This window comes from Diaphorina citri, unplaced genomic scaffold (genome assembly GCF_000475195.1).
Source record: "Diaphorina citri unplaced genomic scaffold, Diaci psyllid genome assembly version 1.1 scaffold95, whole genome shotgun sequence".
Lineage (NCBI taxonomy): Eukaryota > Metazoa > Arthropoda > Insecta > Hemiptera > Psyllidae > Diaphorina > Diaphorina citri.
In genome coordinates, this window is record NW_007377532.1 from 54,774 (window position 1) to 79,114 (window position 24,341).

The 24,341-nt window shown below is 37.8% G+C and overlaps 4 protein-coding genes and 2 long non-coding RNA genes across 7 annotated transcripts in view; 4 read left to right on the forward strand and 2 right to left on the reverse strand.

Annotated features, from left to right (window-relative positions):
• Window positions 1-67: 67 nt before the first annotated feature.
• On the forward strand, window positions 68-10,888 carry LOC103524362 (COP9 signalosome complex subunit 2-like). The gene is made up of 8 exons (XM_026833462.1): window positions 68-235; window positions 555-690; window positions 1,082-1,149; window positions 4,729-4,827; window positions 4,897-5,016; window positions 5,189-5,329; window positions 9,810-9,880; window positions 10,657-10,888. The coding sequence occupies exons 1-8, from the start codon at window positions 68-70 to the stop codon at window positions 10,886-10,888; spliced, it is 1,035 nt and encodes a 344-aa protein (XP_026689263.1).
• Window positions 691-2,094, reverse strand: LOC103524350 (ubiquitin-conjugating enzyme E2 N). 2 transcript variants are annotated; one of them, XM_026833478.1, is made up of 3 exons: window positions 1,874-2,094; window positions 1,026-1,364; window positions 691-847 (listed from the first exon to the last, which is right to left on the reverse strand). In XM_026833478.1, exons 1-3 carry the CDS (start codon window positions 1,969-1,971, stop codon window positions 829-831), a joined length of 456 nt encoding a protein of 151 aa, XP_026689279.1. In that variant the 5' UTR covers window positions 1,972-2,094; the 3' UTR covers window positions 691-828. The 2 variants fall into 2 exon arrangements, with proteins under 2 accessions (XP_026689279.1, XP_008487583.1); XM_008489361.2 differs by lacking the exon at window positions 691-847 and having other exon boundaries at window positions 873-1,364.
• On the forward strand, window positions 2,099-2,748 carry LOC113473940. Its single transcript, XR_003395716.1, has 2 exons — window positions 2,099-2,180; window positions 2,660-2,748. It is a non-coding gene; the product is annotated as an uncharacterized LOC113473940 (long non-coding RNA).
• On the reverse strand, window positions 2,194-3,259 carry LOC113473943. Its single transcript, XR_003395720.1, has 2 exons — window positions 3,169-3,259; window positions 2,194-2,324 (listed from the first exon to the last, which is right to left on the reverse strand). It is a non-coding gene; the product is annotated as an uncharacterized LOC113473943 (long non-coding RNA).
• LOC103524349 (COP9 signalosome complex subunit 2) overlaps window positions 3,576-24,341 on the forward strand; it is a gene marked incomplete in the record, with an annotated part of 22,880 nt that continues 2,114 nt past the window's right edge. Inside the window, 7 exon segments of the mRNA XM_026833475.1 lie at window positions 3,576-3,625; window positions 17,423-17,626; window positions 18,575-18,769; window positions 19,270-19,395; window positions 19,641-19,808; window positions 20,361-20,535; window positions 23,377-23,515. Of these exon segments, the coding sequence (XP_026689276.1) occupies window positions 17,573-17,626; window positions 18,575-18,769; window positions 19,270-19,395; window positions 19,641-19,808; window positions 20,361-20,535; window positions 23,377-23,515 (857 nt within the window).
• LOC113473934 (COP9 signalosome complex subunit 2-like) lies at window positions 11,830-13,746 on the forward strand (the record flags this gene model as incomplete). Its single annotated transcript, XM_026833463.1, has 4 exons — window positions 11,830-11,862; window positions 12,712-12,837; window positions 13,205-13,372; window positions 13,705-13,746. Coding segments are annotated over exons 1-4 (369 nt in total), but the record flags the coding sequence as incomplete, so codon positions are not given.

Below are 24,341 nucleotides of genomic sequence, written 5' to 3' on the forward strand. Positions count from 1 at the left end.
CACAATATTGATTTTATTTCTCTAAGCTCTGCAGCAATATTAATTTCCACTTTCTCTTCTCTTCCAGATGGAATTATTACAAGATTTCTATGAAACTACTCTAGAAGCCCTTAAGGATGCTAAAAATGATAGGCTCTGGTTTAAAACCAACACCAAACTGGGAAAGTTATATTTTGATCGTGAAGACTTCAACAAACTGTCAAGAATATTGAAACAACTGCACCAATCTTGTCAAGTAAGTAGGGGCATAGAATCTCAACAAAGGTGTAGAACTTAAATCTTACCAGTGCCCTAAATCACCAAAGTATGGAAAAGTATTTACAATTCCATATTTCAATATGATTCGTCCAAATTCAAAATTCTGCTTTTCCATTGGCTATTTGCTTTAGGTTTTAAATCATTTTCAAACCTAAAGCAAAATTTGCTTGTTAGATATTAGGCTTAATAGGAATCTCAACCTTCGTACAAAGGCCCCTTTTTTTAGTGAGCCCTACTTTTTAATCAAGCATTAGTATTACCCTCTGCCTAACAAATGTCTTATATTACTCTCACAGACTGATGATGGTGAAGATGACCTGAAGAAAGGTACGCAGCTGTTGGAAATCTATGCTCTGGAAATACAAATGTACACGGCACAGAAAAATAACAAGAAGCTCAAGAAACTGTACGAATTAATTCAAGTCAAATCAAGTGAGCTGTAATGTATCAATTCCACAGGAGTAGCATATAGCTTGATATATTATATTGACCCTTTTAATATGTAATTCATTATTAACTGCCAAACCTTTCTGTTTGAAATGAATAGTCCCTGGTTTCATCAATTAAGCTTTAATTATCCATGGCATATTTTTAATTCAAGTCAAATCAAGTGAGCTGTAATGTATCAATTCCACAGGAGTAGCATATAGCTTGATATATTATATTAACCCTTTTGATACGTAATTCATTATTAACTGCCAAACCTTTCTGTTTGAAATGAATAGTCCCTGGTTTCATCAATTAAGCTTTAATTATCCATGGCATATTTACGTGTCCATTCCTTTGCATTTCTAATTGCTTCCGCCTCATTGACTTTCCACAGTTCGGCAACATCATTCGCTAGAGGATCATCAGGGTTGGGTGCACTCAGCAATGCTTGAATTGACAATAGTACCGTTCTTATCTGCAATGCTGGACTCCACTTATCCTTCAAAATATCCAGACAAATTCTACCTAATCGATCAATGTTTGGGTGGTATATTTTAGTAATGAATCTAACTTTGGGAGCAGACATTGGGTAGTCTTCGGGAAGGAATAACTCTAGCTTGAACAAACCTCCTTCAAACGGAGAATCTTCGGGTCCTGTGACAATGACATGGAAATATCTGAAACAAAAGAAATTAAATGAATGATAGATGAACTGTTGCAATCAAAGCAGCAAATATTTTAGGGGTTATCAACAAGAGTACCGGATGACTACATAAATATAGTTCACTCACAAACTTACTACAAATGAGAGTGGTTCTGTATGTTATCTTTTGTTCCCTGTTTGGAACATGCTTTATCTGTTCTTCTGTTACCTGGCATTACTTTCATCTGGTACAGCACTAATCCCTGGCCAGATGACTACATAAATAGAGTTCACTTCACTCACAAACTTACTACGAATGAGAGTGGTTCTGTACGTTATCTTTTGTTCCCTGTTTGGAACATGCTTTATCTGTTCTTCTGTTACCTGGCATTACTTTCATCTGGTACAGCACTAATCCCTGGTCAGATGACTACATAAATATAGTTCACTTCACTCACAAACTTACTATGAATGAGAGTGGTTCTGTACGTTATCTTTTGTTCCCTGTTTGGAACATGCTTTATCTGTTCTTCTGTTACCTACCTGGCATTACTTTCATCTGGTACAGCACTAATCCCTGGAACCGGTTCTTGCATGAGACGTTGGGTTTCCTTTATAATTCTTCTGGGTAGAGCAGACATGTTTTTCTAATCTAATATCAGTATTACTATCACACAAGTGAAACAAAATGAACCTAGGAACTTCTCTACTCCTGCTAGTTAGACACACATCAAGTTTGCTTTATCTGCAGAAACTGAAACACAGGTGAAAAAATGAACCTAGGAACTTCTCTACTCCTGCTAGTTAGACACACATCAAGTTTGCTTTATCTGCAGAAACTGAAACACAGGTGAAGCTATTCTTCTGGGTAGAGCAGACATGTTTTTCTAATCTAATATCAGTATTACTATCACACAAGTGAAACAAAATGAACCTAGGAACTTCTCTACTCCTGCTAGTTAGACACACATCAAGTTTGCTTTATCTGCAGAAACTGAAACACAGGTGAGCAGAACATTATGGACGATCCCTTCATTAGAGAACACATAGAGGACTTGCTGAGAAATATTAGAACCCAGGTAATGCATTAGAGAACATCGACAGAACATTATGGACGATCCCTTCATTAGAGAACACATAGAGGACTTGCTGAGAAATATTAGAACCCAGGTATTATATTAGAGAACATTAAAAAGAAAAGAAAATTCACTTCTGGATTACTTCAAGGCTTCTTCTGACTTCTTCTGTTTTTCTCGTTTTTCTTTCTCCAAAAAAGAAAAATAAGCAGGCTTGCCAAACAGAGACAAAAAACCTTTTTTTGTTGGCCAGGTGAAGCTGAACCATTAGAGAAACTTCTGTTTTAAACTTTTAAAAGAAAAGGACAGTGAACTTTGAAGACAACTTTGAACTTTAAAGGAAAAAGAAAAGAAAATTCACTTCTGGATTTCTTCAAGGCTTCTTCTGACTTCTGTTTTTCTCGTTTTTCTTTCTCCAAAAAAGAAAAATAAGCAGGCTTGCCAAACAGAGACAAAAAACCTTTTTTTGTTGGCCGCGTTCTTCTGTTTTTCTCGTTTTTCTTTCTCCAAAAAAGAAAAATAAGCAGGCTTGCCAAACAGAGACAAAAAACCTTTTTTTGTTGGCCACCCTGTTTTGTTCTCGAGGAGGTGAAAAATAGACGATACATGAGGTGGATAAACCTAAAGTGAAGCCAAATAAACCGAACGAAGTAAGTTCCAAGTTTTATCTTGATTTTATCTACAAAATATACAGTACTGGTATATGCCAAATAGGTATTTAAAGACTATCACAATACGGGTGTTTATAAAAAAATAAATCACCTGAAAAATGAAATAAAAAATGTTGACTTGTCGATCGACCAAAAAGTATGGACGCTGCTTTGAGCTTCACTTTCCATCTCTTCCAGCTATCCATAAACTTTTATCCTCCTTGCGCAATCTATTTCAAAGTTCTGCGGGGTGGATAAACTTAAAGTGAAGCCAAATAAACCGAACGAAGTAAGTTCCAAGTTTTAGCTTGATTTTATCTACAAAATATACAGTACTGGTATGTGCCAAGTATTTAAAGACTATCACAATACGGGTTTTCATACAAAATAAATCACCTGAAAAATAAAATAAATGTTGACTTGTCGATCGACCAAAAAGTGTGGACGCTGCTTTGAGCTTCACTTTCCATCTCTTCCAGCTATCCATAAACTTTTATCCTCCTTGCGCAATCTATTTCAAAGTTCTGCGCATTCGTACTGCGCATGTGTTGTATCCTAGCCGGCGGACGGTGATTTTTGATTTCTCGGAAAAATCAAAAAATGAGAAAATCGAAATCCTGTAACTTCTTGAAAGAATTTTAACCATCGGAAAATCGGAATATTGGAAAAGCTATTACAGGTGGATCAGGAAAATCACAGAAAATTCGTGGTGAACCATGTCTGACTGCGAGGATACTTTTATGTGCGATGAAGAAGAGGATTATGGTTTGGTAAGTGAACTCTGGAACTACAACTAGGTAGACCACTTTGGAGATGACAGAAACACTTTGCATTGTCCAAAAACTAGCTTTTTATGGTAGAGAGAAGAGGAAATTGTTTCACCAATGACCTTCTTTAAAAGCTGACAGGTGCAACACTTTAACATATACTTCTCTCACAATCTAGGCTCAGAGGAAGAGATCGTAAAATCTTTACTCCATGTTGGTCCCATTTGTGGACATTTCAAGCATAATAATGTACCAAAACACATATTGTACAATCAGTTTTTATTTATTTTTGAGCACTTCTTTACCAGCTTTGATTAAAGAAACATTTCATGAGCCAATGTGTGTGTCTGAAATAATGTCTCAAGAGTTCCATTCAAGTTCCAGCATCTCTCCAATCCAACACCAAATCCGCGGCCTAGCGCTTACAAGGCAGACGCGCTACCAACCAAGCTAACTAGGCTGGTTAAAATTGAGTCCCAAAATTCCTAGAGGAAGCTGGTGCTAAAGAATAATACTTGGGCTGATTCCACAACAAAATTTCGCACTTTGTAATAGCTCTTCTTCTTCTTCCTCCTTGCCTTCTCTCTTATACAGACGGGATCGGTGTTTTTCTCTTGGAGGGTTTCAGCAGTCATTATATATAAGTTCTGTGGGTCAACTTGATAAGCAGAACCAAAAAGGCAGATATATTTTGCAGAACATCAAAGATATTTTGCTTTATATTTTGCAGAACTTCGAACTTCTTTGAAGTTCTGCAAAATATATCTGCCTTTTTGGTTCTCCTTATCAAATCGGTGTTTTTATCAGTCTGTTAATCACTCAATCAGGCCTAGGGATTGCTTTGGGCTGATATTTGGTTTTGACATTTATTTAATGTTTAATGATTCCATGTTTTCTCCCCTTAGGTCTTGATCAAGCTCATTAAACCATACACTCGGATTCATATCCCGTTCATTTCCCGGCAGTTGAACATCGAGACTTCAGATGTGGAATCTCTCCCTAGGGCTTTGGGCTGATATTTGGTTTTGGCATTTATTTAATGTTTAATGAATCCCTGTTCTCTCTCCCCTTAGGTCCTGATCAAGCTCATTAAACCATACACTCGGATTCATATCCCGTTCATTTCCCGGCAGTTGAACATCGAGACTTCAGATGTGGAATCTCTGCAAAATATAAAGCAAAATATCTTTGAAGTTCTGCAAAATATATCTGCCTTTTTGGTTCTCCTTATCAAATCGGCGTTTTTATCAGTCTGTTAATCACTCAATCAGGCCTAGGGATTGCTTTGGGCTGATATTTGGTTGCTTTGGGCTGATATTTGGTTTTGGCATTTATTTAATGAATCCCTATTCTCTCTCCCCTTAGGTCCTGATCAAGCTCATTAAACCATACACTCGGATTCACATCCCGTTCATTTCCCGGCAGTTGAACATCGAGACTTCAGATGTGGAATCTCTACTTGTCTCTCTAATTCTAGACAACACAGTACGAGGCCGTATAGATCAGGTATGAAACGTTTCAAATTCCCTTTAGGGAGGAAGTTTGATCCCCTTTAGGGATGATTTCTGTTAAAGTTTAATGGAGACAACTGTAACAACGGGTGGGTATACCATTTATAAGAAAATGTATGCTCTGAGTTTTTTATTCCCCATCCGTGGCACAAGCTCTGCTTATACGGGTGGGTATACCATTTATAAGAAAATGTATGTTCTGAGTTTTTTGTTCCCCATCCGTGCCTCATTTACATTCAGCCCTGTCTCCTGCTACTCGTCCTGCTGTATTTACTTCTCTCTTTACTGCTTGAGAAGTGAAGGCAGAAGTTGTGTGTTTATATGACGGGATCGCGGATCGGTGTTTTTCTCTTGGAGGGTTTCAGCAGTCATTATATATAAGTTCTGTGGGTCAACTTGATAAGGAGAACCAAAAAGGCAGGCCCTACAATAGGAGTAAGGCCACGCTACGCCACTTGTTCTTAATCAAAAGCTATCGAAAAGGATAATATATATCAAAGGTATCATCACATTCAGCAGCAATATCAACTTAGATAGGTATCTGTAGGATATTAAGGATATACTTGACGTAGTAGGTTTGTTAACAGAAGTTTACAAAACACCAGACTAATATTGATTTTTTAATTTTTTGCTACCTCTCTTGTAATTCGGTCATTCTTACTTTTATACTGTTTTATGAACAGGATCGTGACACTTTAATAAGAAGAATAAGACAATGTGGATCAGATAATACATAAAGATAATCAAGGGTGTTTTGATTTCATTTTATTTTTCAAGTGGTTTCTATAGAGAGAACTGTAACTGCTAAGATCTTATCGTCCCGAAAAAGAAGGGAGACCGAAGGCAGGATGGGAGAAAACCAACCGTCTGATAATGATAATGAACCTTATCTATTTAGGATAAAAATCCGCCCCAGGCGGGAATCGAACCCTCGACCTCTAGCACTTACAAGGCAGACACGCTACCCTCCAAGCTAACCCTAGGCTGTTAGATTTTTCCGTGAGTCGGATTCCGCGAGTGGTAAAGCGTTTGCTTACCATGCAGAAGGTCCCGGCTAGCTTTCTCCTATCCTGTCTTCCTTATCCCTTCGCTTTCGGGACGATAAGAGTCCTTGGCAGTTACAGTTCCCTCTATCAAAACTCTCCAAAAAAAGAAGAACAGGAAGAAGGAAAGGGTTTATGTCTTTCGCCTACATCTCTCGTCAGCACGACTCTGGTTAATTTTATTTCGGATAAAACAAATCCTCAAAACAAAGGAATGGCAGGTTTATCTCAAAGGATAACTCGATTCTGTAATCTTCAGCTTTCCATAAAGAACACAAAACAATCAAAGTAAAAACGAAGGAGGAGGGGAAAATATTGAATGGGGAAATAAATTACAAGGTTTCAAAGCATTTGTATGAGTTATGTTTACAGCCATGTGCGTGATGTGATGCTTGGGATATTGATTATTTCTTTCAATGTCTCCGCGATACTTTCCAGCTGTTTTCCTTCATTGTTATTGTTACAAGTTCTTGCTGAAGTAGAAGTCTTGTTTGACTTTACAACTTGTGTACAAATATGTAGGTACTGTAATAAATTTCTGTAGATAATTATGTGGTTGTAGAATGAAGGGTTCATTTTAAAGTACCAAACTTTATTTGGAGACACGGAATATTACAAGAAACTTTTGTATTGCTTCCTATGAGACTCAGCTATTGTAGAATAATATGTATAATTATGTCTATGTAGGTAGGTACGTACTTCTGGAGAGTGCCCCTTGAGTCGTAGACATAAAAGCATTAGACCTATTCTCAAATCTGATCATGACAAGTACCTTTGCTTTACTTCTAGTAACATGTTGTTTTGTATGCTTTGGTTGCAGTAACCCTGTATGGACTGCGCGCGCATGTTATACTCTGAGTACCTCGGCCATGCGTACTTCTGGAGAGTGCCCCTTGAGTCCTAGACATAAAAGCATTAGACCTATTCTCAAATCTGATCATGACAAGTACCTTTGCTTTACTTCTAGTAATCCTCTAGTAACATGTTGTTTTGTATGCTTTGGTTGCAGTAACCCTGTATGGACTGCGCGCGCATGTTATACTCTGAGTACCTCGGCCATGACCGGGCCCAGCGCTTACAAGGCAGACGCACTACCAACTAAGCTAACTAGGCTGGCATCCTCCTCTTGAATTGAGTTTATTTGGTCCTTTTCTTCTCCCCCTCTCCCAGGTTAATGAAGTCTGGCATCAACCCGTTCGACTCACAAGAGGCCAAGCCCTACAAGCTCTTTGTATTTGTATATTACTTTTGGTTTGAGATAAGGTTTGTTCTCGGAACGGCTGACTTTTTTTCTATATTGTTCTCCTTCTCTATTCCATTTCGAGACGATAAGATCTTCGATAAGAATGTTAGTACACACATATTCCTCTCTCAAACTTCTCTATAGCCAACCTAGTTAGCTTGGAGGGTAGTCTACCTTGTAAACGCTAGGTTGTGGGTTCGATTCCCACCCGGCCGAGGCGGATTTTAACCTAAACAGTTAATGTTCGTGCTCGGAACGACTCTTTCTTTCCTCTATCTTGCTCTCCTCTCTTCTATTTCCGGACATCAAGACCTCCGTTTTTAAAATTTCCCTCTAGGTCAGGCTTGTCCAACCCGCGGCCCGCGAGCTCATTTTTGCGGCCCGCGAAGGCCCGCCTAAAATACTAAATATAAAAAAAAGGAAAAAGAAGGATAAAAAAAACATCGTATTTTCCCGTATCAAAACAAAAGTGTGTAGTTCCATTTTTTCCCAAAACGAGACAAAACGAAAATAAATTTTTCACTCAAGAAAGCTCATATTTAAAGCTTGTTATTTTCTGTTTGGATCCTTTTTATCCTCCAATTTCAGTCGGGAAATTGTCATCCTCCAAATATCGGCCTAGTGGTGATCCAAGTTGAAAAGTGTTTTATCGTTTTTTGAAACGTTTCTCTCCTGTTTTAGTTCAAGAAGAAAAGAGTCCTCTGTTTCTTTTTACGTGATACGAAATGTGTGTCTGTGCTAATTCTCGAAAGGTAAATATAAATATGTGTCCGCTCTATTGGTTGTAAAAGAAACACCGAGCTAGAAAACCTCTAGGTTTCAATTCTTCGTTTTACATATTTCAATGTTTGAAACTATGTAGTTATGTACCTAGTTGTTTTACTCGCTACAATTTCAGACCATCATGTTCTAGGATTTAAACTTTGAGAGTAACTTCTGAAAGTTATGAACAACCTAGGTATATGTCCTGTTTTAGTACATGGTATATCAAAGAATCTTTGTAAGCTGCCTATAAATCCCATTGGTCCAAAAGGAAAAACTAACACAAAGTCCGATATTACCCTAGTTGTTTTACTCGCTACAATTTCAGACCATCGTGTTCTAGGATTTAAACTTTGAGAGTAACTTCTGAAAGTTTTGAACAACCTATGTATATGTCCTGTTATAGTACATGGTATATAAAAGAATCTTTGTAAGCTGCCTATAAATCCCATTGGTCCAAAAGGAAAACTAACACAAAGTACCGATATTACTGAGTTTTGTATGATAACACAACTAAGAATAAGAATATTAATGTCTTGTGTCATACTACCATGAGCTATCCAATGGTCCCAGACCTTATTAGTGTAATGGTTAACGCGGTGGACCTCGGGTTTGGAAGTTAATGGTTCGAGTCCAAGTCCAGTTATAAAATGTACCTACCGTTGTGAACGACGTTAATACCTGACAAAAATATTGAAAGTCTTTTTCTAGTTTTTATAATAGTCCTAGGTGCGATCTCCGGAGTATTTTTAAGATAAAATAAGTCAAATTTAGGGTAAAAACAACCGTTGGATAAGGTTATAAAAAATGGTCGGTTCAAAAAAAGTCGAAATAAACAGCATTAAACAGAAAAGAACCATCCGAAACGCAATTCCCCTTACGGATGGTTCTTTTAATGCTGTCCAAATATGAGAGCACGGTGTGGTCCACTGCTTCATTAACAAAACACCTTCTGTTTCCTTTACAGGTGCTACTCTCCTTAGCAGATTCCGGTATCTTGTTGACTCCTGTCTCGTGTTTAGAAAGCTGAGAACTCTTATTAAAGCAACCAGGTCGGTTGTTCAAGTAATAGTTCTTATCAGTGGCGTAGCGTCCATGTAGGGCGTGTATGGCGGCCATACACTCAAAAATTCCACTCAAATACCCTTAAATATAAGAAAAAAAAAAGGAAAAAGAAGGATAAAAAAAACATCGTATTTTCCCGTATCAAAACAAAAGTGTGTAGTTTCCATTTTTTCCCAAAACGAGACAAAACGAAAATAAATTTTTCACTTGAGAAAGCTCATATTTAAAGCTTGTTATTTTCTGTTTGGATCCTATTTATCCTCCAATTTCAGTCGGGAAATTTTCAGTTTCCAACTATCGGCCTAGTGATCCAAGTTGAAAAGTGTTTTATCGTTTTTTGAAACGTTTCTCTCCTGTTTTAGTTCAAGAAGAAAAGAGCCCTCTGTTTCTTTTTACGTGATACGAAATGTGTGTTTGTGCTAATTCTCGAAAGGTAAATATAAATATGTGTCCGCTCTATTGGTTGTAAAAGAAACACCGAGCTAGAAAACCTCTAGGTTTCATATTCCTTGCTAAATATCGTCCCCAAGTTATGTGAATTCTGTACCTATTTATTTATATTAATTGTTTCCGTACTTTTTTTTCACTACTGAGACGTCTTATAGTCTAAAAATCGAAGAGAGAAGGACAGGTGTTTACTAGACGTTCGGAGAACGAACCTTATCTGTTTAGAATAAAGCCCCACATGGGAATTGAACCCGCAACCTAGCGCGTACAAGACTGGCGCTCTACCCTCGAAGCTTACAAGGTTGACCAGATATCATTAATATCACCCTCTTGAATTGACTTTATTTGGTCCTTTTCTTCTCCCCCTCTCCCAGGTTAATGAAGTCTGGCATCAACCCGTTCGACTCACAAGAGGCCAAGCCCTACAACATTCCTTGCTAAATATCGTCCCGAAGTTATGTAAATTCTGTACCTATTTATTTATATTAATTGTTTCCGTACTTTTTCTTCACTACTGAGACATCTTATAGTCTAAAAATCGAAGAGAGAAGGACAGGATAGAGGATTAGGAGTTTACTAGATGTTCGGAGAACGAACCGTATCTGTTTAGAATAAAGCCCCACATGGGAATTGAACCCGCAACCTAGACTGGCGTACAAGACTGGCGCTCTACCCTCGAAGCTTACAAGGTTGACCAGATATCATTAATATCCTCCTCTTGAATTGACTTTGTTTGGTCCTTTTCTTCTCCCCCTCTCCCAGGTTAATGAAGTCTGGCATCAACCCGTTCGACTCACAAGAGGCCAAGCCCTACAAGAACGATCCGGAAATCTTGGCTATGACCAACCTGGTATCCTCGTATCAAAACAACGACATCGCTGCTTTCGAAGTTATCCTACGTGAACATAGGCAGAACATTATGGACGATCCCTTCATTAGAGAACACATAGAGGACTTGCTGAGAAATATTAGAACCCAGGTATTATATCATTGACTTTGTTTGATTGTTTTACGTACCTATTGTTTTTTTTCCAAGAGGTTTGATAAAGGGGACTGTAACCGCTAAGGTCTTATGGTCCCAAAATCGAAAAGAGAAGGAAGACAGGATAGGAGAAAGTCAGCCGTTCCGAGAACGAACAGTATCCGTTCAGGATAAAATCTACCCTGGGCGGAAGTCGACCCCGCGGCCTAGCGCTTACAAGGCAGACGCGCTACCAACCAAGCTAACTAGGCTGGTTAAAAATTGAATCCCAGAAATCCTAGAGGAAGCTGGTGCTAATGAATAATACTTGGGCTGATTCCACAACAAAATTTCGCACTTTGTAATAGCTCTTCTTCTTCCTCCTTGCCTTCTCTCTTATACAGACGCTTAGACGTCTTCATTGCTTCATTCAAATTGAAAAGGACCTTTATCATTCCAAGGACTAGTAAGCTTTCAGTATTCTAAGGACTAGGACAACATTCCACAACCAAGGAATCCACGGTCAAACTAGGATTAATTTAAGGAAGAGCCAGGATTGAAAAAAAAGAGTGTTTCACCAGTATTATAAGATAAAATGCTTCGGGAAGTGAAACGATTTTATTTCTTCTAAATCCAAAGATCTTCGTTACCAAAATTAATGTGCAATAGATATCCAAATGATAGGTTAATACCAAACTAGAAAGTACCGATATTACTGAGTTTCGTATGATAAAACAACTAAGAATAAGAATATTAATGTCTTGTGTCATACTACCATGAGCTATCCAATGGTCCCAGACCTTATGAGTGTAATGGTTAACGCGGTGGACCTCGGGTTTGGAAGTTAATGGTTCGAGTCCAAGTCCAGTCATAAAATGTACCTACCGTTGTGAACGACGTTAATACCTGACAAAAATATTGAAAGTCTTTTTCTAGTTTTTATAATAGTCCTAGGTGCCTTGTGTCATACTACCATGAGCTATCCAATGGTCCCAGACCTTATGAGTGTAATGGTTAAGGCGATGGACCTCGGGTTTGGAAGTTAATGGTTCGAGTCCAAGTCCAGTCATAAAAGGTACCTACCGTTGTGAACGACGTTAATACCTGACAAAAATATTGAAAGTCTTTTTCTAGTTTTTTATAATAGTCCTAGGTGCTAGGCCTTCTTAGTTCCCAAACTTGGTTGTCTCGTGTTTAGAAAGCTGAGAACTCTTACTAAAGCAACCAGGTCGGTTGTTCAAGTAATAGTTCTTAACAGTGGCGTAGCGTCCATGTAGGGCGTGTTTGTCTCGTGTTCAGAAAGCTGAGAACTCTTACTAAAGCAACCAGGTCGGTTGTTCAAGTAATAGTTCTTAACAGTGGCGTAGCGTCCATGTAGGGCGTGTATGGCGGCCATACACTCAAAAATTCCACTCAAATACCCTTAAATATTGACTTTAAAAAATTATTGTATTCTTATTAGATAGATATTGTGATAGAAATTAGTGTCCGCCCTACAATTGGAGTAAGGCCACGCTACGCCACTTGTTCTTAATCAAAAGCTATCGAAAAGGAAATATCAAAGGTATCATCACATTCAGTAGCAATATCACCTTAGATAGGTATCTATAGGATATTAAGGATATACTTGCCAGCCTAGTTAGCTTAGTTTGTAGTGCGTCTGCCTTGTAAGCGCTAGGCCGCGGGTTCGATTCCCGCCCGGGGCGGATTTTATCCTGATGGGATATTGGGTGTAAAAGCTCTCTCAGGAAAATCCCAGAAAACAGTTACAGTTTTGCTCACTTTGCTACACATACCTTCACAATGTTACAACTGAAGTATCTCACAAACAATTGAAACCTTGCCTTTTGTTACAGAGTAATTACAAAGAGATGATGTCCCGCTACAAGCAACTTCTTCTGTACATTAAGAGTGCCGTCACCAGAAACTATAGTGAAAAGTCAATCAATTCTATTCTAGATTATATTTCTACCTCCAAAAATGTAAGTCATTTGTAATCTTGCAATTTTAATTCCCTAATTTAGTAATAGGTAGATTTACTTTTTTAGCAAGTAATTTGGCTCAAGCCTACCTTATTAGTGCAGCCTAGTCAATACAATAGACTTTGGATCCAGAGTTCATTGCTTCAAGTCCAAGTGAGTTTGTAAAATTTAGTCCCCTTATTAGTGCAGCCTAGTCAATACAATAGACTTTGGATCCAGAGTTCATTGCTTCAAGTCCAAGTGAGTTTGTAAAATTTAGTCCAGTCAACAAATAACATTTCTGACCAGAATTAATGTTAACACAATTTTGATTTTATTTCTCTAAGCTCTGCAGCAATATTAATTTCCACTTTCTCTTCTCTTTCAGATGGAATTATTACAAGATTTCTATGAAACTACTCTAGAAGCCCTTAAGGATGCTAAGAACGATAGGCTCTGGTTTAAAACCAACACCAAACTGGGCAAGTTATATTTTGATCGTGAAGACTTCAACAAACTGTCGAGAATATTGAAACAACTGCACCAATCTTGTCAAGTAAGTAGGGGCATAGAATCTCAACAAAGTTGTAGAACTTAAATCTTACCAGGGCTCCATTTTTCTCCTGTGCTGTAGGCCAGGCTCCAAAAAGCTCTAATTAAGCCTTCAGAGCCCTTTGAGTAGCTCTTTTTAAGTTTGCCCAATCAGTCAGATTTTGATGAAAATTTGTAGGTAATCATTTTCAAACCTAAAGCAAAATTTGCTTGTTAGATATTAGGCTTAATATCTCAACCTTCATACAAAGGCCCTTTTTTTCGAGTGAGCCCTACTTTTTAATGAAGCATCAGTATTACCCTCTGCCTAACAAATGTCTTGTATTACTCTCACAGACTGATGATGGTGAAGATGACCTGAAGAAAGGTACGCAGCTGTTGATGTTCCCTACAGCACAGGACGTACCAACTGTGTTCCCTACACAACCGAATGATTTGATGTGTTCCCTACCTCACTGGACAATGAGATATGTTCCCTACGTGAAAGACTTTCCCTACCTTGCGGAAGTGGCGTTATTTTGGACACCAATTTTGGTTCAAGGGGAATGAAATTGAAGGGGACATAAATAATCCAGTGGTAACGCGGTTGATTCTACGAACCCGTTTGCTTGATAAGCAGAAGGTCCCAGGTTCTATTCCAGGAATCGTAAAAAAAAATCTATATTTTCATGTAAGATGAAGAGGTAGAAATCTTAGCTGAACCTAATGTAAGGGGTAGAAATATTGGCTGAACATAAATAAGGGCCGGCAGTTCTTAATAGAGTTGTTTTTGTAGCTTCAGCTCTAGCTGAATGGTTATAGCAGAATAAAGAAAGAATATCTTTTTTCTGCCTATCTTTATAGTGCCGTGTGGATTGATGTACCTCTATGTCTTTTGACAAATCTACTTGTCCAGCCGAAATTTTCTTCCAATGAGAGGAAATAGAACGCTGGAACAACCACAGAAAAAACTCAAAGAGACAAAAAAAAGTTAAAACGAAACTACGTTTTAAAAGTTACAATGAAACAACGTTTTAAAAGTTAAAATGAAAGGCAGTTTTAAAAGTTAAAACGAAACACGTAGGAATTTTGTAAGGTAGGCTCCCATTTTATTGTAATGTAACTTCTAGGAATGGTAATTTCAAGATGAGATTAGATTCATGATTGTCTCAGTCTCAGGCCATGTTAATAGCTAGGCTTTGGTTAACCCTATGAATCAATGCTGACTTTGTTTTAAATTGTTAAGTTAACCCTTTATGTCCTTATGCAAACTTTATAACAAATCCAAACTGAAATGATTAATAATGAACTTTACGAAGTTATCCGTCACGCATACGTTCCGTCTCCTTACGTCTAGCTTGTTCCATATTACTTTATATTGGATCAAGTGCAGCTTGTTCCATATTACTTTATATTGGATCAAGTGCAGCTTGTTCCATATTATTGAATTTGATCTGAAGATAGCAAGATGGATCTAAGGTAGCTAAACTTGAAAAAAGTGCTATCACACCATGTTTGAACCCTTGGTGTCTGTGTTTTCCTAAAATTCCCTAATATAATGAAAATTTCAAAGGTGGTTTTACTCCAACCCAATAAGTAGGTATTACTTGTGGGGAAAAAGAAATTAATGTTGAGCACAGCTACCCTAGCTTAAATCGTTGAATTTGATCTGAAGATAGCAAGATGGATCTAAGGTAGCTAAACTTGAAACAAGTGCTATCACACCATTTTTGAACCCTTGGTGTCTGTGTTTTCCTAAAATTCCCTAATATGATGAAAATTCCAAAGGTGGTTTTACTCCAACCCAATAAGTAGGTATTACTTGTGGGGAAAAAGAAATGTATGTTGAGCACAGCTACCCTAGCTTAAATGCCCAAAACACCACTGAACAAAATAATAGGAGTACCTACATATGTTCCAAATAGTAGCAAATTTTCAACAGGTATAATGTGGAATGCACAACAAATACAAATACTGATGACATGAATAATATCTACCTATGTCTAATGAGGGTAGGTACCTAAACACAGAAGCATCTACTATATTACATAGTGTAACTTTTTGTACAAAACTTCATAACATTTTACATTTATTTTTTCGGAGTTTTGATTTGGATTTTTTACAACTTTTTACATAGGAATCGACCATTTATTAATAATTTTTACCCATTCGCAACTGCTCCATTGAAAAAAAAAGAGTCAAGTTTTCATCTGTAATCTGTCTTTTCTATTCTGTAATCTTACTATTCTATTCTTCAATCTATGGAATCAGCTCACGTGATATTCTTTAGCACCAGTTTCATTTAGAATTCAATACTAACCTAATAGGTAGGTACCTTACATGATCATTAGTAATGTCATTACTAATGATGGAATTCCGGATTTTCTGATTTTTCATCATCATTACTTGTTTGCAACGGCTCCATTGAAAAAAAAAGAGTCAAGTTTTTACCTGTAATCTGTCTTTTCTATTCTGTAATCTTACTATTCTATTATTCAATCTATGGAATCAGCTCACGTGATATTCTGTAGCACCAGTTTCATTTAGAATTCAATACTAACCTAATAGGTACCTACCTTACATGATCATTAGTAATGTCATTACTAATGATGGAATTCCGGATTTTCTGATTTTTCATCATCATTACTTGGAAATAATGGCATTACTAATGATTGTGTAAGGTACCTATAATGAGTTTACCATTCTCAATTTCCAGAGTGTGGAGGTAAGATGCATCTGAGGGAGGGAGAATTTGAGAAAGCTCACACGGATTTCTTTGAGGCGTTCAAGAACTATGATGAGTCTGGTAGTCCGCGGAGAACCACCTGCTTGAAGTACCTGGTCCTAGCTAATATGTAAGTTCTATATTCCTTGCTAAATATCGTCCCGAAGTTATGTAAATTCTGTACCTATTTAAAAAAAATCTGGTGTGAACATCACACGACTTTCCTCATCCTATTGAATGATGCTTATTTTGGGTGTTCTTGTCCTTATAGCCAAACTTTTACAATATCTCTAACCGTTTAGTCGGTACCTATAGCTGAAACCCACCAAAAAACGGTAAAAAACCGCCAAAAAGCGGACAAAATACCGCCAACCGTAGCAACTATCTCAACCAAACGTTTTGTGTTGCATCCTTGTCACATTTGTGAACTACATACCAAATTTCAAGTCTCTAGCTTGTACTTATACCGTTCCCGAGATATTGTTAAATTACACCGAAAACCGCCAAAAAGCGGTAAAATGCCGCCAACCGTTGTACCGATCTTAACCAAAAGTTTCGTGTCGCATCCTTGCCACATTTGACAACTACATACCAAATTTCAAGTCTCTAGCTCTTACCGTTCTCGAGATATTTTGTTTACAGACAGACAGACAGACACACACACGGACCAATGGCTGAAACTTTGGATTTAAGCTCTAGGGACCTCAAAACGTGTTTTGGCACTAAAAACTGACCATCGAAATTTTGACCCGATTACATTACTTTCCTTCCCCTTCCTATCAGGCTCTAGGGACCTCAAAAAGTATTTTGACACTAAAAACTGACCATCGAAAATTTGACCCGATTACATTACTTTCCTTCCTATAGGATAAGGAAAGTAAAAAAGTAAGGGCTTACAAGGCAGACGCACTACCAACTAAGCTAACTAGGCTGGCTACCTAGTTGTTTTACTCGCTACAATTTCAGACCATCATGTTCTAGGATTTAAACTTTGAGAGTAACTTCTGAAAGTTTTGAACAACCTATGTATATGTCCTGTTATAGTACATGGTATATCAAAGAATCTTTGTAAGCTGCCTATAAATCCCATTGGTCCAAAAGGAAAAACTAACACAAAGTACCGATCTTACTGAGTTTGGTATGATAAAACAACTAAGAATAAGAATATTAATGTCTTGTGTACCAGCCTAGTTAGCTTAGTTGGTAGTGCGTCTGCCTTGTAAGCGCTAGGCCGCGGGTTCGATTCCCGCCCGGGGCGGATTTTATCCTGATTGGGATAATGTTCGTTCTCGGAACGGCTGGCTTTTTCCTATCCTGTCTTCCTTCTCTCTTCGATTTCGGGACGATAAGGTGATTTCTGGTTTCTCGGAAAAGTCGGAAAAATCAAAAAAATGAGAAAATCGGAAATCCTGTAACTTCCTGAAGGAATTTTAATCATCGGAAAATTGGAAAAGCTATTACAGGTGGATCAGGAAAATCACGGAAAATTCGTGGTGAACCATGTCTGACTGCGAGGATACTTTTATGTGCGATGAAGAAGAGGATTATGGTTTGGTAAGTGAACTCTGGAATTTCTCGGAAAAATCAAAAAATGAGAAAATCGGAAATCCCGTAACTTCTTGAAGGAATTTTAATCATCGGAAAATTGGAAAAGCTATTACAGGTGGATCAGGAAAATCACGGAAAATTCGTGGTGAACCATGTCTGACTGCGAGGATACTTTTATGTGCGATGAAGAAGAGGATTATGGTTTGGTAAGTGAACTCTGGTACTACAGAACAACTAGACCACTTTGGGGATGACAGAAACACTTTGCATTGTCCAAAACTAGCTTTTTATGGTAGAGAGAAAAGAAAATTGTTTCACAATGACCTTCTGTATTAAAAGCTGACAGGTGCAACACTTTAACGTATACTTCTCTCACAATCTAGGCTCAGAGGAAGAGATCGTAAAATCTTTACTCCATGTTGGTCCCATTTGTGGACATTTCAAGCATAAACCACTTTGGAGATGACAGAAACACTTTGCACTGTCCAAAAACTAGCTTTTTATGGTAGAGAGAAGAGGAAATTGTTTTCACCAATGACCTTCTTTAAAAGCGATAGGTGCAACACTTTAACGTATACCTACTTCTCTCACAATCTAGGCTCAGAGGAAGAGTTCGTAAAATCTTTACTCCATGTTGGTCCTATTTGTAGACATTTCAAGGCTGCTGTACCTCCTTGGACCTAAGCTCAAAGTTTCTCCGAACAGGAGACTGTCTTGGGGGTTAAGGTGTTCTTGCTTTCTCAAAGGACTGCTGTTGTAATAGCATAATAATGTACCAAAACAAATATTGCACGATCAGTTTTTATTTATTTTTGAGCACTTCTTTACCAGCTTTGATTAAGGAAACATTTCATGAGCCAATGTGTGTGTCTGAAATAATGTCTCAAGAGTTCCATTCAAGTTCCAGCATCTCTCCAATCCAACACCAAACTTTTGATCTTGTTTTGTTCACAGGAATATTCAGAAGATAGTAACTCGGAACCTGATGTTGATCTAGAGAACCAATACTACAATTCAAAAGCTCTCAAAGAAGATGACCCCAAAGCTGCATTACAGTCATTCCAGAAAGTATTGGACCTTGAGAGTGGAGAGAGAGGAGAGTGGGGTTTCAAGGCTCTCAAACAAATGATCAAAATCAATTTTAAATTGGTAAGACATAACCACAAAATCCAGTACTATTTAAAATCCTCGTAAAATAATTTCTGTATTGTTTTGTACAACGCTTATGGTACCTGAGATCAATCAGTGTGATTTCTCAATTATTTAGCCTTAAGATACCATGTTTTTTACTTACAATTACATGATGCGCATTTCGATCATTGGATCATCATCAGGTGGATAAATATGTCAATATTTTACGAAACACTAACGAAAAAGCACGTATATCGGTAACATTTAACACTAAAACACGGGAAATAAAATAAAAAGCTTGTGATTTGAAAAACATGGTATCTTAAGGCTAAATAATTGAGAAATCACACTGAAAATAATTTCCTTGAAGAAAGAAAAACAATAGTGGTTGGGTGTAAAAGCTCTCTCAGGAAAATCCCAGAAAACAGTTACAGTTTTGCTACTTTGCTACACATAACCTTCACAATGTTACAACTGAAGTATCTCACAAACAATTGAAACCTTGCCTTTTGTTACAGAGTAATTACAAAGAGATGATGTCCCGCTACAAGCAACTTCTTCTGTACATTAAGAGTGCTGTCACTAGAAACTATAGTGAAAAGTCAATCAATTCTATTCTAGATTATATTTCTACCTCCAAAAATGTAAGTCATTTGTAATCTTGCAATTTTAATTCCCTTATTTAGTAATAGGTAGACCTTATTAGTGCAGCCTAGTCAATACAATAGACTTTGGATCCAGAGTTCATTGCTTCAAGTCCAAGTGAGTTTGTAAAATTTAGTCCAGTCAACAAATAACATTTCTGACCAGAATTAATGTTAACAAAATTTTGATTTTATTTCTCTAAGCTCTGCAGCAATATTAATTTCCACTTTCTCTTCTCTTCCAGATGGAATTATTACAAGATTTCTATGAAACTACTCTAGAAGCCCTCAAGGATGCTAAGAACGACAGGCTCTGGTTTAAAACCAACACCAAACTGGGCAAGTTATATTTTGATCGTGAAGACTTCAACAAACTGTCAAGAATATTGAAACAACTGCACCAATCTTGTCAAGTAAGTAGGGGCATAGAATCTCAACAAAGGTGTAGAACTTAAATCTTACCAGGGCTCTGTTTTTCTCCTGTCCTGTAGGCCAGGCTCCAAAAAGCTCTAATTAAGCCTTCAGAGCCCTTTGAGTAGCTCTTTTGAAGTTTGCCCAATCAGTCAGATTTTGATGAAAATTTGTAGGTAATCATTTTCAAACCTAAAGCAAAATTTGCTTGTTAGATATTAGGCTTAATAGGAATCTCAACCTTTGTACAAAGGCCCTTTTTTTTAGTGAGCCCTACTTTTTAATCAAGCATTAGTATTACCCTCTGCCTAACAAATGTCTTGTATTACTCTCACAGACTGATGATGGTGAAGATGACCTGAAGAAAGGTACGCAGCTGTTTGCTTTAGGTTTTAAATCATTTTCAAACCTAAAGCAAAATTTGCTTGTTAGATATTAGGCTTAATAGGAATCTCAACCTTCGTACAAAGGCCCCTTTTTTTAGTGAGCCCTACTTTTTAATCAAGCATTAGTATTACCCTCTGCCTAACAAATGTCTTATATTACTCTCACAGACTGATGATGGTGAAGATGACCTGAAGAAAGGTACGCAGCTGTTGGAAATCTATGCTCTGGAAATACAAATGTACACGGCACAGAAAAATAACAAGAAGCTCAAGAAACTGTACGAGCAATCTCTACACATCAAGTCTGCCATCCCTCATCCACTCATCATGGGTGTCATCCGAGGTGAGGGTTCGGGGTTCGATTCCCGTAATGGGCAACACTTTTTTTAATCAAATTGAGGGAAAAAAGAGAAGTGATTCAAATTGACCCAATAAAGATTATTCAAAGAAAGAATTGACCCAGGAGTCATCGGCGCGATTGACACAGAAATGTTGACGAACCTAATAGAACAGTTGCGCTTACTTGGGTGATGTTTTAAAGTCAAAGAGCAGGAAAAATGAGGAACAACGGATTTTTTTCTTTTTCTTCTACGACTTCTAGATCCCAAGATAATTTGATTAAAAAAAATACCGGTAAATCTTGAACTCTAACGTCACGGCATACGCTCGCGTACACGATGACGTCACATCAACTGTCCCGAGCAAAGCTCCCTTGCAGGTAGCACACTATTGTGTTTGTGCGCATTTCTTTCTGCTCCTCCGCCAGCGTGCTTGCATACTGGCGCTACCTAGCGAGACAACTGCCTGAAGTCTGACGTCACACATCATTATTCAAAGAAAGAATTGACCTAGGAGTGATCGGCGCGATTGACACAGAAATGTTGACGAACCTAATAGAACAGTTGTGCTTACTTGGGTGATGTTTTAAAGTCAAAGAGCAGGAAAAATGAGGAACAACGGATTTTTTTCTTTTTCTTCTACGACTTCTAGATCCCGAGATAATTCGATTAAAAAAAAAAAAATATATACCGGTAAATCTTGAACTCTAACGTCACGGCATACGCGCGCGTACACGATGACGTCACATCAACTGTCCCGAGCAAAGCTCCCTTGCAGGTAGCACACTATTGTGTTTCTGCGCATTTCTTTCTGCTCCTCCGCCAGCGTGCTTGCATACTGGCGCTACCTAGCGAGACAACTGCCTGAAGTCTGACGTCACACATCTTTAAATTCTTTCATTTGAACGGAAAATGAAAATTGAATTTTCGAGCTTTTACATTTATTTTTTCGGAGTTTTGACCTCAGATTTAAATTTTTTACAACTTTTTACATAGGAATCGACCATTTATCAATAATTTTTACCCATTTGCAACTGCTCCATTGAAAAAAAAGGAGTCAAGTTTTCATCTGTAATCTGTCTTTTCTATTCTGTAATCTTACTATTCTACCTACCTCGGTGGTGTAGTGGTCAAGGCGCTCGCCTGGTAAACAGGAGGGCGTGGGTTCAATCCCAGCCGAGGTATGATTATTATTATTACACAATTGGATCAAACTTTATTAACAGATGGTAACATATATACATATAAATACAAAATAAAGTTTGATCAAGGGTGGGGTTAATGCCTATGGCATTCTCTACCACCCCACCCTTGATCAAACTTAGGTATGGAATTTTATCCTCATATAATTTGAGAGTTTGACCACAATAATAGTAGTAGCCTACTGCTGGAGTAAAGGGACTTTTCAGTCCTATTCGAGCAGTATAAATAAGCACTATTATTATTATTATTACCCTATAGGTTTATTCGTCATCGAGGCCCATGAGCAGAACATGGAAGGTCTCCGGTTCAAAGTCCCTCTGGTTCCATTTGTACCAGGACTGTCTATCTTCTTCAATATAGAGCTCATGGCGAACCTCAATGTTCTAACCTGGCTACGGTTCATCATATGGATGGCGTTAGGTAAGTATTTTGCAGGAAAAAAAAAATAAAATAATAATAATAAAATAACAGAAGGGTTTATAAAAATGACTCATCTATTGGAAGGAAAATTTCGGCAGACCAAAAATGGACCCGCTCAGTTCTGGGACCCCAAAAACGACCGACTTGTCTTGATTCAAGAAACTTCTGTACCAAATTTCATCAAAATCGGACCAGGCAGTCGCGAGTTTTAGCGAAACAAACATCTAAGCGAAACAAACATTTTTCTAGTTAAGCAAGGTCTTTTTACTGAATTGTTAGTTGTATGTATTATTCTTTAACCCATCAAAATAATATACGAGACCTTGTTTAGACTGCTGGGGTAAAGGGACTTTTCAGTCCTATTCGGGCAGGATAAAGAAGGTATATTCTATTCTATTCTATATTCTAAAACAAATGCAAAACTGTCGAGTTAAAATGCACACCTTACTATCGTTCGGTCAATTAGTATACCCCGTGCTTTATTTAGACTGGAGAAGGTATAGTACATTAGATCGTAGAGAAAGCCAGCCGTTCCGAGAAGGAATACATTTTAGTCCTCTCTTTCCCCTTCTGTCTTATGTATGTGTGTAGTAAATGTCTTATGTATGTTAATGTCAATCTAAACTTGTCCTTTAAAAAAAAAAAATAAATAAATAAAAAAAAATAAAATAAACAGGTCTTGAACATTGTTCCATAAAATGTAATGTTATTACCAATCAAATAAATAAGACCTTGTTTAGACTGCGGGAGTAAAGGGACTTTTCAGTCCTATGCTGGTAGTATAAACAAGGTATATTCTATTCTATTCTTCAATCTATGGAATCAGCTCACGTGATATTCTTTAGCACCAGTTTCATTTAGAATTCAATACTAATAAATTAAAGAGTAATGGAATAAAGGAATAGGTACCTATACCTAATGAGTTTACCATTGTAATTTCATGTGATGGTGCGTTAGGAGTGGAGTATGGCAGTTTTTTGAAACATACTGCAAGAAGATTAAGTGAAAAGTGGGCGAAGTCGTATTCGTGGGTATTGGGATGGCTGAAGGTGAAAGTTGAAATATCGGTGGTGCGGGCGATTTCAATGAGAATGAGAGGTTCGAGGAAGAAGTTGAGATTGATTGAGTGTGAGGACGGAACAGGAATGGTACAGTTGGAGAGTTGAATAAAGTAATACGATGATTCTATCAAATAAAAAAAAAAAAAAAATCTTAATTTCCAGAGTGTGGAGGTAAGATGCATCTGAGGGAGGGAGAATTTGAGAAAGCTCACACGGATTTCTTTGAGGCGTTCAAGAACTATGATGAGTCTGGTAGTCCACGGAGAACCACCTGCTTGAAGTACCTGGTCCTAGCTAATATGTAAGTTCTATATTCCTTGCTAAATATCGTCCCCAAGTTATGTGAATTCTGTACCTATTTATTTATATTAATTGTTTCCGTACTTTTTTTTCACTACTGAGACGTCTTATAGTCTAAAAATCGAAGAGAGAAGGACAGGTGTTTACTAGACGTTCGGAGAACGAACCTTATCTGTTTAGAATAAAGCCCCACATGGGAATTGAACCCGCAACCTAGCGCGTACAAGACTGGCGCTCTACCCTAGGTTTGATAAAGGGGACTGTAACCGCTAAGGTCTTAGAGAGAAGGAAGACAGAATAGGAGAAAGCCAGCCGTTCCGAGAACGAACAGTATCCGTTCAGGATAAAATCTACCCTGGGCGGAACTCGACCCCGCGGCCTAGCGCTTACAAGGCAGACGCGCTACCAAGCAAGCTAACTAGGCTGGTTAAAAATTGAATCCCAGAAATCCTAGAGGAAGCTGGTGCTAAAGAATAATACTTGGGCTGATTCCACAACAAAATTTCGCACTTTGTAATAGCTCTTCTTCTTCCTCCTTGCCTTCTCTCTTATACAGACGGGATCGGTGTTTTTCTCTTGGAGGGTTTCAGCAGTCATTATATATAAGTTCTGTGGGTCAACTTGATAAGGAGAACCAAAAAGGCAGATATATTTTGCAGAACTTCAAAGAATTATTACAGTTTATTTATTAAAAGCCGACATGTTTCGGAGGCACTCCCTCCATCATCAGGGCTACAGGAAACACTAAACACTAAACGAGGTACACTGAACACAGAAGACTAGAGGAGATCACAGAAAGAGGGTAGGTATAAGGTTAAAACTATATA